Consider the following 13,186-nt stretch of genomic DNA (forward strand, 5'->3'; position numbering starts at 1 on the left):
CACAAATGCCAAGTTCTTCTTCTACGTTATCAAATATGGATATAAACGATTCATCCATAAAACCCTTACTTGAGCATTTGACTTCAAAGGTGTCTTCAAGAAGTTGCCTCAAGTGCATCTCCACTCAAAAGGTTTCTCAATAAAACAGCTGGCCACTGCCAGACTTCAGAGATGCTATTTTAAAATATACTCATGCTATCATATGCACATTTCCCCATAAAACTCGCACGAAAGCTTCTTTTAAAAAGCATGCTTATAGCATGCCTCTCACTGCAATTTCCTTAGCTACCTGTCAAAAACAAAAAATACCCTGTGCAGACTGAGCACGGCAGAAGCTTGTGGGGAACTTTTTTCAGCTCATCTTCATAAAGATTTGTTCTGCTTTGTACCAGACCCTTGCAGCCAGCCAATGCTAGCACTCCTGTCTTGTGGAGATGCAGATGGCCAATATGCTAAGCACAGCTAGGTCCAGTTCATATTTTCAACTGCGTAACACTGCCAAATTTTAATACATTGCCTTCAAAACCTTTCAAGGTGGGTACCGGATTCAGGTTTTTTCCGAACATTTCAGCAGGAGAGCACTACTGCTTCTAGAAGAGATTAGGAATACAGTTTTGGGATTGCACATTTTCGCAACTTTTCCTTTTTGAGATGCCTTGGAGAGGGCACAAAGTTTGGCAGGGAACATGCACACTGAGACAAGGATGCGCCTGCTGGTAATTTCTGACAAGGCTACTGCATACGGGTGAATTCCTCTGGCTGCTGGCTGTGCCTTCATGATCTCTGAATTAGGCACACAGAAGAGCACCACCAGTAGCTGAGAACACACTAGTTTGTTTTCAGCTGTAGACTACCTGCGCTAGCACGACTGTACCTTTAAGCTGAAAAGATCCATTAAGAGCCAATGGCTCAATATATCACTCTGAAAATGGCTAAACTGAACCCAGGTTAATACCAGTCAGCCCATGCAGGCCTGCAAAAAAAGATGTGGACAAACAGATTTCTGCTGTTCCACTGAGGCAATCTGTACTACACTGCACTAACCTGCCACAACATGCACTGGAAGGATCATTGTTTCTGTACGATCGGTAAAGTACAGACTTATAAAAAGTGTTTTTGTACTTCTACGCTTTATTTGCACTATCTTTCCATCTCCACTGCCGGTTGGTCTGGTGCAGCAGAGCTGGTAGTTTGTCCCCAGTTGTCCCCCTTTTGTCCATGTGTCAGTTTGGCCCTCACTGACTGTAGGCTGGGAAACGATCCTGTGCTGCACCGTCAGTGTTTGCACTGCTGTTCCAGGGAGCACTGCAAGGTAAGATGTGGACAGAGGCAGGTGATGCAGACCACCACCAGCTTCCATCAGGACCAGAAGCAGCAAGGGGAAGCTGGAACTGATCCAAAGATAGTCCAGGTGGAGGAAGAAGAGAACTGGCACCAGCTAGCCAAAAGCCATGGGCTGCAGCAAAGAGAGAGCAAGGGGACTGCTACCGAGTAACAACTGGGGACAAGAAATCTCCTACAGCCAGAATAGTTAAAAGTAGATGAAGAAAGCAACTCTGGAATTGAGTAAGAAGAATATATTAACTTCAAACCCCATACTGAGATCCCTAATTCACTCTGCTGTGAACAAACCCTACAGATACCCGATGGCAAAGGACATCGCCCTTCCTCTAGTGGATGACTCACAAACAGCAAGTGGAAGTCTTGCACTGGCTAGTAGCTACTCGTATTCTTCCTCATTTTCACTACTGTAACACATCAGAGTCTCAGTAATAGCACAGACTCTGAGGGCATCCAGTATCAGATGTGCTAGTACTACGGATCTAAAAATTCCTACCGAGTGATGATACTGGTGTGTCAATTCAGTTCTTCTACAGAACTTGCTCTTCAGCTTTGCTTTTTTAAGACCTACAAAAACCTGCTAAAACAAATTATCACAGTGCATGACAGGCAGCCTTACTTCTTACACTTACTAAATTTGGAATGCTTTATTTTGGATTTAATATTCTTTCAAACAGCTTTTTGCAAGTAATGAATATAAAGTAGACAGACTGTACTTGTTTCTCAGGGAGACAACATAATTCTAGTCCCAACATTTAAACTTTACTGAAAGAAAATTCATGAGACTCAGGGTGCAAGGAACAAATTGGATTTTTTTCCCCCCAGATATGCTCTTCTTTAAATGTTTGCAATTAACAATTTGGGAGACATGACTTAAGTCTGCATTGACTCAACTCTGGCAAATCATGAGAGAATGACTCTATGGAAATCATTATGTGCCAGCAACCAAAATATGATATTTTCTTTTCTCTACAAGTAAATCAAGTTCAAAAAGTAGCAAGGGTGATGGCAAAAGAAATTCTAATATATGGAAAAAGTAAATATATCCAGACAACATTTCAGCAAAACAATGATCAATATTAAATTTAAAATGTAACTATTAATTTTGTAAGTTTTAAATATTTTAAAAATATGGCAAAGCAAGTGTAATTATGTTGGGTTAGTGTGAAAAAGGAGGAAGAAGTAAACAATTACCTCATATTACAAAAGCACACACACACGTTAAAAAAACATGAATCCTTTTTCGTCCTTTGCAGCTAGTGATGTTATTCTCACATGATGATTACATAATTCAGTGAAGATTGATTTTAAAATATTTAAATTGCCACATCTCAAAAAAAGTATAATTATCAATTATTCATGGGAACCATTTTAATGAGATCTCTGATAAGACCCCTCCTCCAAAACTCATGAGAAATTAGCAATGCTGGTTTTTTCAGAAAAATATCTAGAGGTTAGCCTGCCCACAGCTAACACACACTGCTCTTACCAGAGGATGCCTGACTGAAATGCAGAATTTCTGAGACATTTCACAAATGTAGTTCTGGGGAACCAGTATGACATCTACATTTGTTCCTTGGAATAAAGTGCTCTGTCACCTTCATTTGATTATTAGAATAAATTATTTGCTACGCTGCACACTTACCTACAGCCCTGTCTTTAACACATGGCAAATGCTGAGGTAATACCTTTCATAGCTAAATAACTTCACCGCATGCATCTGCAGCATTCAGGGTTTTGTTGGATTTTTTTTTAATCCAGCAAGAATGGGGCAGTCCCAGGGAATACTAAAGGATCTGACGTAACCGTATCAATTTACCTAGGTAAAATTAGCAAGTTCCCATGGTGGCTGTAACATGCATACATACATACCTGACATGTTAGTGTAGACTACAGGTAGGTATGTATGTATGTATGTATAGAAATAAAAACTTGGCTTTGACTAACATATCTTGGATAAACATATGCTGGCATTTATGAAGAAAAGCCTATACTTACTATCACTATACATCAAAATTACACGTTTTCATTTAGCTACTCTCTAAATAGCTGAAAGCACACAAATTAGTTAATCAGTTTTAAGCAAGTACAAGTAAACACATTGCTAAATTAGGTAAACATACTTACTGCAGAAACTATCAGGAATCCTCCAGAATGTCAATACAGGTCATTAGTGCAGTTACGTATGTAAAATACGCCTTGCTCCTGATGAATTTTCACAAACAGCATTTTTATAATGCTTCAATTTCTTGCAGTGCTCTCTATTATTCAGCACAGAAAGAGGCCTTTCTAAAAGCCAGCACCAGGATAAACAAAAACCAACAGAGAGCTGAAGAGAAAGACAGACACCATGGCCTACTGACAGATTCTTCCCCTACAAACTGACAGGACGCTTCATGCACTGAGATTCAGTAACTTTAAATATGCAGAAAGGCTTTTTTTCCAAACACACTGCAATATCCTGGCTCCAGGCTCACACATTTGCTGAAACCAACTGCAATGCATTGAAAACATGTTCCTTCAACCTGGAGCTGCAGTGCTCCCAGGCTGTCAGCACAAACGTATGTTAAAAGCTCCTGACTGCACAAAAGCCAGCATCATGCAGAAACCATTAAGATATTAAAGACAGACAATACTTACTCCAAGGTCAGCCCTGGAATTTGTAGCCTCTCCCGCTGGGCTTTCATTGCTGTTATGTGTTACCACACTCTATTGAAATCATGACACACATTCACGGGCAGCATTCTGGCGATGACAGAGAGCCAAATGAACCACTATAAAGGAATGGACTAAGGATCCCTTGGGAGAGGGGGGGAGGACCGCAAGTTGGGGTCCTTCCACCTCGAGCTGTCACGAAGAGCTGCAGGCTGCCTCTCTCAGGTTAGTGGCAGCACACGCCGCACTGCTTTAGCGGAGCGAACGGCACCTTCAGTTGTGCACATCAAGTAATTCATCCCCGGAATTCCGCAGCAGCAACCACTGCGCCGGCACACGCACACACACACAGAGACACACACACGCTGCACCTCAGAGGATGGAGTGGTCCCCCTGGCTACGCCAGCCCACCGCGCAAAACAGACGCTATGCTTAACACAGTTTCTCTCGGCAAATGTCCAACATCCGCCACCCCCTCCGATAGTGCCAAATAGGATTGAGCCATCTTCTTTAAGTCACATTACCCCTTTCCGTGGTAAACAGTTTCTGCAGTAATAGAACAGCAAACTGCTGAATGAAAAATAGGCGCTTCTCCTTTAATGGAGAAAATTAATGGCCAAGGCTTTTGAGAACAAATACATTCATGTAACACAAAGGTTAATACAAAAGGAGAAGTCATCATTCAGTTCTCTGTCACATCTGCACCTGAATTTTAAAGGGAAATCATTTATAGTTTATATTAAGGGTGAGAGCCAAACCTAGAAATTGCAGAAAAGTGTATTAATTTCAGCATTACAGGTAGCATCATTTAAAAGTAAATGACTACACAACACTTTATACAGTTTTAGATCAGTGCTGCTATGTGGGATTTTGGGTATAATTGAATTATATTCCTCTTTTATGTACTCTCTCTTATTCTGAGATTACAATTCTAAAAAACAAATACTGTGAATTGTTTCATGAGGATTAGCAATCTTTCAATGCTCTATACAAGACCAGGAAAAGCAAAGTGCAAGTACTTATTTTTAGTACTTTAGGAGCTAGAATCTTTTATCTCACCCACCTACATTTCCTGTACACAATACAATAAAGTCAACCACATTATTTTATTTTTTGCCAGAGCTCTGGACCTGCTCTGTGCAATTTCTACAGATGAGTCAAAATACAGGACCAGATGAAGCTGCTGCTTTTTGGGTCCTTAGCTTAATTTTGGAAGAAATTAGTGAGCTCACAGGTACGAGGTTTCAGACACAGAGGGAAATCTTCTAGTTATGGAAACTGCTGAACTGGATTTGGTGAACCTGACTGCTCTTTGAACCACACATTAAAAAAGAATAATTAAATTCTCAATTACATCTCTTATGTCTCCTACATATTTCTACTAAAGGTATTTTAAATTTACGTTATGTATTACCTGGAGCCTTCATTTAAGACACTGAAAACAAACCTAAAGGATAAACAGAACTATGCATTTGAATTTTTAAAACATAACAGACACCTAGATTCTGAATATTAACTTGAGGTCCCAGCAAGTATCCTGTAAGCAATCTCAGTAATTCTATATTCTCCTACCTCCCAAAAGAAAGAGAAAGAATGAAATCTAAGAAGTTAAATTCAGGCTTGCTGACCACAATGGGTGAATGCAAGATGTGCAAGGGCATAAAGATCAGCTGGGTGCCCAACTCTGAACAGCACTTTCAGACAGGTTTTTCACATTTTACTCAGATACACAAGCAAAACACCAATTTTTGAAGATATTCTCAAAATTGAAAAACACAGTAGAAGAATCAACTGTCCAACAATCAAACAACTCTGACACTCAAACTATCCGGTGAAGCTGCCCATGCCTTTTCATTGTGAGTTTGGAGACAACCTTTTAAGAACAAAAATTCAACATGAGAGTAACAGAGTATGGGATAGTACAGACAAAGGTTCCTGGCTCTCCCCCTGCTACCAAGAACAGGCAGCACCCTATTCCCATTGCTCAGCACCTCTCAAACCAAGATCTGTTCTCATAAAAATCCTGTGATAAAAATATCTTTTGTACATAATACTTCCTCAGTTGCTGAAAAGTTCTGTTTCTAATGGAGATAGAAAAATCTGACGGGTTAACTGTGACTGTGTGCACACCAGATATGTACAGTTTAAGTTAAGCATTAAATGATGTTCAAGGGTTTAACTTTGTGCATACTAACCTTTAGTTTAGTGCTCCATTCTGTTAGCTATGTAAGCACATGCACATATAACACCAAAGTACTATTTGTTGTTCTATAAAATTGTTATATTTTCATTGAAGGCACAAAGAATAGGAGACAGCATTAACACGTTGAGGAGGACAGCCAACTCCACTTAATCAGGATGGCACCAGAAGTATTTCTGTAAACAAAACAGCAAAAGAACAAGCTCTTGAGGTGAAGGCATGCCTCCATCAAAATTGCAATACAAATTTTACACACTACTTCCATAAGGCCAATTTTAATGCTGAGGTGAACAGAAGTCCACAACAAAGGCCTTTTTTTTGTTTGTCTTTTCCTCCACATGCAAAGGAGTAGTCTGTCACTAAACACTACTTTGTGAAACATAACAGTTGGGCATTTAGTTCATTTTACCTGCAGAAGATAAGATTAACAGCTTGTCTTGTCTAAAAGGAAACTGAGTGGGACTGGCAGTCGGGTATGGGCACTTAAACAATTGCATCTAAGGGCTCTTTTGTGACCATGACAAATCTTTCCTGAGCTGACTCATGCAAGCACCTCACATTACATAAAAGGTAAATTATTCTAAACTGAGATTGAGCTATAGCCTGAGTTTGAAAATTCTTCTCCTATACATTTTGCCTGATCCAGACAGAAGTTTAGAAAATTGTGATTTACTGAAAAAGAGAGATGAATCCAGAGTACAAGACCAAATTTTTCTCACTGTTGCAGTCTTACAGTTTTTGCGGGATCTGCTTCATGCATCTGGGGGTAAAAAACTGCAGCAATTTAACTAGATAAAGCCTTGCAAGTAAAAGCTGACTTCAACTTTGATCAAAACATCTGTTTGCTCTTAATTTTGCACTTCTTAGACTTCATCTCACCAACACAGAGTTGAGGAAGGAAGCGGAAGTTAAAAAGAAGGCTTATTGTACTACAAAAGCTAAATGTAGATTAACCTGAAAATTCTGGCAGATGCTGCCTATGTTGACACAACTTCTGTTAAAGAAAATTTCTCATCTGGAAAGACTTCCAAACAAAAAGTCACTAACAGAACTGAAGGACTGTAAGCATTGTATTCCTTCACAAATGCAAACCCTGGTATCCTCTTAGCTAGTTTAAGAGCTTGAAAAGCAATTTTAAAAGTACAATATAAGAAAACATGGCTCACATTATTCATATACATCTTTAGTGAGGTCTTTCTGGTTTGGTAATCTCAGACACCTGATTAAAACCCAGCAAAACCAGAAAAGCACAGAGGAATATTTATTTTCTTGAAACACAAACCAGAAAGATAGCACAGTTGTTAATATTATATGCTTTCAAGGCCCCTCTCTTCTGCAGAGGTTGACTATTCTTGCTTTTTCCCCTTAAATAATGGTAACAGAATAATACCATTAACAGTGCAGATGCCACTGGCTTTCATTATTCTGTAACATTTAACAACAATTACACTAAGATAATTAACAAGTCAGTGCATCCTTTGGTTCTTGCATACCCTCTTGGCTAATGTTTTCCAAAGGTATTCAAGGGTTAGTAATCAACTCTCAAAGAATAATGACACCTTTCTGTCATAGTCCTTAAAAAAAAGATCATTTCACCTGAATTTCTGTCATCTAATCTGTTTAGCACATCCACTCAGACATTCATGGATTTCCAGCAAGCACAGCTGCTTCACTTTGAGCACCATAGTTTATAAAGAAGTTCTAGCAGGAATGATGCAGAAGCAGTTGAGTGCAACACTGCCTCTTGGCATCAGTGAGACACAAAACACAGCACAAGATAAATGGGGTAAAAAACACACACCCAACCTATTTTTGCATTCTATCAACACAGCATGGCTGGGCATATTATAACTACACACAAAAATGTCTGAAATACAAATCTTCCCATTTGTTACCTTTGCCTCAGTCAACAGACTGACCAACACAACGTGTATAAAGCAAACCTCATCCTTTAGCTATCTGCCAGAAAGCACCAGAAAGTGTTCTTCATATTGATCTAACTGGCCAGTTTATTCAGGGTTATTTGGCTACTTCCTAGTTTCCCCACAAGTATTTGAGAGAGGTCACAGCTAAGGAAGCAATACCAGATGGTGAAAGCAATCCTTTTCCTTAGATCCCTGTCTGGTATGTCTTGTTCATATGCTGTAACTCACAATAACTGCCCAATTTGCAGTTGCAAGGAATATTTCATCTTGGTCAGATTACATCACGAGGAGGAGGCTGGCTGTCCTGTTGGTTTCCCTGGGGAAGGGAGGAAGTGGATGTGAATGACAGAAAGTGTCTGCATTCGCTCACACCCAAAAGCTCAGTTTGCACAATGGGCTCAGCATGGCATGCAGAAATAAATTCCTTGTCACTGCAGGGCAATGGGCAGACTTTGGTAGAGCCTGCATGTCCCTGGGTTATCTGTGTTCAATACATGCCAGCACATAGCACTATGAGCTCCCAGGGTAGGGGCATGACTGTTTGGTACGCCACGACAGAATGACACACTAGACAAACCCATACAGCCCTAAGTCCTGTTAAGTTTCAACATCATGGATCTATTGACATTTACAGGCATATCCATAAATCTGACACCAGTAAGCAATTTACAATAACACATTTTACTAATGTGTCACTGGAATACACAGTAAAAGACTAAGTGGTCTTGCAAAACATGCCAGTGTCTACTCAGGGCTTTAACTCTCACTATTCTGCAAGGGAGTTGTTTTAAAATTATAGTTCCAAAAAGCAGTCTATTAAACTCAAATATGTTTTAATAACTTTTTATAAATTAATTGTATATTCTGCTGATATCTCTATGGTATTGTCTGTATTAAAAAACAGAATGGATCAAAAGAATGTGTTTATTAGCAATGTTAATTAAACATTAGAAATAATGGAACTGCTGTGTAGACCTCCTTAGTAAGTTAAGCCAGCAACGGGTTGTCACATTGAAAATCTTAACTAAAACCATTGATCCAAAAATATTGCAGACAAAAGGAATCAATAAAGATCGACCAGCCAAGATCCAGCAAAATCTGTCTGCAACATCACTCACTTCCATTCTTCCACAGTGAGTTTCAACAGGTTAAAGTCTTGAACTTTCCTTACAGCCAGGATAGCCTCCTCGTGTGCAGAACAGATGCATTTTAGTTAAAACAGGACTCATATTGACTGGTCCTGCAACTTTGAGAGCTCAGAAGACACATAACAATAATGAAGGTACCTGCCAAAAAACGAGAGGAAAAGTTCCCTATTCTTTGTCTAAATATCACCTGAACTATTACCATAGATGACACCAGCAAGAGGTGCCATCTAAATCAATCTGTTAAAGTAGCCTTCCTCGTATTCCATCAGTCTCCCATCTCCCTCAACAAGGCAGCATCACTTTTGCACCTGCCTCTGAAAGCTCAAAAATAACATTCCATACAAAATCAATACAATGGCACAGCATACCCTTTGCATTTTTTTTTTTTTTTTTTTAACGGCAAACTCCCAGAGCAGTGTTGGGGTTTTAGGAGCTCTCCTGGGGTTTTTTTTTCCTTTAAAGGAATTTTCACCATACATGGTGCTAGGGGGACAAATGGCTGGGTACTTAAGAAAAACAAAAGAGGTGGCTGCGGGGTGGGGCGCATCTGGCTACTCTTTTGTTTCACCTGGGTGTGTGGGCAGTCAGTCTCCAGCATTTGGACAGAGAGGGAGGCTGCTTTCTTGGGCTGCTTTTCCTTCTGCTAGAGAAGCCCCAGGATCCCCAGCCCGCCTTCCCTCCCTGCTGGGAGCCGGGCCGTGGCCACCCTGCCCCGCCGTTGCTTCGAGCCTTTGCCGCGTTGTAGCCGTGCTCGCCCTGGCCTGCCCAGACCTCCGGGGGGTTCCCCGTTTGGATACACCTCGTCTGCCATCCGGGATTTGTGCTCGTCCCTGCCGTTCCAGCCTGCTGTTCCCGAGGGTCCGGCCGGACACCGGGATCGGCTGCCCAGGGGTTTGTGCAGCCTTTGTTCCATCCCTTCCCGGGATCCCAGGGCACCGGTGCCGCGTGCTCCCCGAGCTCGCTCCGGAGCGCCCCCTGCAGCCGCGGGGGAACCATCGCACCTGCCCTGCTCACCGGGAGCCGCCAGCGCCCCTGCCGGCTGTGAGCGGAACTGCACCCGAGGGGAAAGGGCCTGACAGCTGAGAAGGCTGGGACTGGGTTTGGGATTGTTTGCTGTTACTGCCATAGTTGTTGTTGTTTGTTTGACTGGTTATACACATATAGATATATAATAGTAAAGAACTGTTATTCCTGTTCCTCATATCTTTGCCTGAAAGCCCCTTGATTTCAAAATTATAATAACTCGGAGGGAAGGGGGAGGGGTTGCATCTGCCATTCCAAGGGGGGCCCCTGCCTTTCCTTAGCAGACAACTGTCTTTCAAACCAAGACAAGTGGCTACTTCAGATTTGGACTATCTCCTAGCATATTTCACATGCTGTAAGAATAAAAAAAAATTAAAACAAAAATTAGGAAGCAATAAAAATAGCTTAACTAATACTCATGTCAAAGGACTTTAAGCTAATACTAAAACTGTAAAAAGCTTGAGAAATTAGATGTTAGTAATAATTATGGTCTCAATCTGCACGGCCTTTCAAGGAAAAAAAAAAGCATTAAAAAATTAGAGGCAAAAATAGATCTACTTTCTGAAGAGTTCTACATTACACAAGGTTTAAACAGTTGTTCTTTTTAAAGTCAAGACCCTTGTTACACAGGGATAAGCCAAACCCAGGCTTCTAATGAGCATTTGTTTATCTAGTCTTCATTTAAGCTATATTTCAGTGCTAATTGATGCCATTTAACTTTCCTGTATGTACCTTTTCATCCAAAGAATGAAAATGTAAAAAACCTCGAAAACATAAAAACCATCTATTGAATAGTTTTTAAAGATCATGATGGTATCTGAATATCTCCTTCAAAAAGTTAAGCACAAACAGGAAATTTCATTATTCCATAGTCCAGTCTGCAGCTGGATTCTCCCAAAACCTTACACCCATCTCTCAACAACTAATATGCACCTACACAGTTACCAAGCTCTGTTTTGGCTGGTTGATAACTGATTCCTTATCAAGGCCCTATCATGCACACGAACACATATATATATGCCTGCAGAATAGTCTCCCCAACAATTCTGTAAGGCCACCGCATGTATGCTTCAATTTTTAGGGTTTTTTTTTTAGTTCACCTTCTGGTTCTCTTTTTGGTTCTCTCTTTGTCTTGTCATTAGACAAAGAGCAGCAGGCAAGTGCTCCAAATGGAGGTGAGCAGCTGAAAGAGTCTTTCCCAAAAAATAAGCCTCAAGAAGTTTGAAGTTTGTGTCCTTTTTGTTGATCTGTCTTATGCTTACGTAAAGCTGTTTAAACATTTCTACAGGGAATTCTGTCATTACAGAAGAGTACAAATGATTAATGTTGTCTGTCATGAGACAGTATTTTCTTCCATGAAAGCAAACACTTAATATATGGAATCAAGTTTCAGCAGAAAGTTTGGGCATATAATCCCACGGACGTAATGACAATTTATAAAGAGTGCTAGAAGAGTCAAGCGATCCTATTTTCCTTCCCCAAGAGAGGTACATTATACCTGTAATATCCCTATTGCTCCAGTCAGATGTTTGTCTCATCTGTTCTTAAAAACTGATAGCGATTTCACAACACTCCCAGGTACGGACTCCTCTGCTTCATTGTTCAGACACTGCTTCAACTGTGTCTGAGATGAATCCCCCTCGTTCCAATTTAAACATACTACATCTAGCTGTACACCCCAATAACACAGAAAACACTTTTACTTCCCACTCATGGCAGATATCCACACACTGGAAGACTTTCATGAACAACCCTCAGCTTTCCCTTCTCAAAAATAAATAACCCCAGCATGGTAAATATTTTTCCGTATACGACGTCACATATTCAAAGCAGCTGATAGTTGTCATCTGTTTCCAGCTGATCCACCTCAACACACAGCACTCCAATATAAGGCCTTGTAAGTTCCTTGTGGGATAGAATAATGCTGCATGCTTTACAGCTCAAAGTATCAGCTTCCCAGCACAAGATACCCACTGCCCCCCAACAGCAACTGTCGTACATTAAACCTCACAGATCTCTTCTGCAAACTAACACCTATTCAACTACCTTGCATTTGAAAAGCAGAGTATTTTCTGTAGGAGTAAGAAGTTCTATTTTACTTGGTATATTTTTTCCAGGTTGTCAGAAAGATTTTGGAACCCCATACTGTTCTCCAATATACTTGCATTCTTCCCAGCTTGTTGTCTGCTGCAAACTTCATAAACACCATCTGTTCTATCACCTAGGTCACTAATGAAAAATAATGACTAAAGCCAGTCAACCAGGTTCATTACACCTGCAGCCCAGTGTAATTTCCTGCTTAGTGTTTCTACCCTACAAGCAACACAGCAAAAAGCTCTCAAAAGTGGCAATGTCTCACATGCTTTCACCCCACCAAGACACATTTGCTGGTATGGCTTACTGGTAAAACTTGGCTTTAAAAAAAGCCAGCAAAGTTGTGATGTATAAAGCAAGAATCTAAAAGCTTTCTGAATATATGTGGGTATATTCTTAGTACTTCTGACAGGTACGTCAACTGTAAAAACAGCCATATTTTTAAATGCAAATTAAAACATTTTACATGTCTCCAAGGAGAATCTAGGAAACAAGAATTCACAAAATACTACAATGATCTGTAAAAGCTCATTTTCAGCAGCATCTCAATGATACTCAAGAAGAATCACAGAACGGATGAGGCTGGGTCTCAAGGCCATACCTACGCATGAACGTAAACATGGCTGATTTAATCCTGTTTCCACCACATGCTGTGTTGAAGTGGGGTATGTGTCCAGTCACCTGTCAGCAAAGTAGTACCATGTAGCAGAGGGGAAAAAAGCATTCCCAATGTCTATGTTCCCTGCACAACTTCTACAAAGGCTAAAGAGAACTTTTCCATTCAGGCTAGAACAGCAGGA

General features: G+C 40.5%; 1 protein-coding gene across 7 annotated transcripts in view; it reads right to left on the reverse strand.

Annotated features, from left to right (window-relative positions):
• MAST4 (microtubule associated serine/threonine kinase family member 4) overlaps positions 1–13,186 on the reverse strand; it is a 287,435-nt gene that overhangs the window by 126,197 nt on the left and 148,052 nt on the right. For 2 of the 7 annotated variants that reach the window (XM_042028219.1, XM_042028215.1), the window contains exon 1: positions 3,982–4,299. The exons of the other annotated variants lie outside the window; for them this stretch is intronic. In XM_042028219.1, the coding sequence (XP_041884153.1) occupies positions 3,982–4,028 (47 nt within the window). In that variant the 5' untranslated portion in view covers positions 4,029–4,299. Of the gene's footprint in view, positions 1–3,981; positions 4,300–13,186 lie in introns of those variants that run through there. 7 annotated transcript variants of the gene reach the window in all.

This window comes from Corvus kubaryi, unplaced genomic scaffold, assembly GCF_017639235.1.
Source record: "Corvus kubaryi isolate FWS band 111438036 unplaced genomic scaffold, C.kubaryi_AGA036_p1.0 37308, whole genome shotgun sequence".
NCBI classification, from domain to species: domain Eukaryota; kingdom Metazoa; phylum Chordata; class Aves; order Passeriformes; family Corvidae; genus Corvus; species Corvus kubaryi.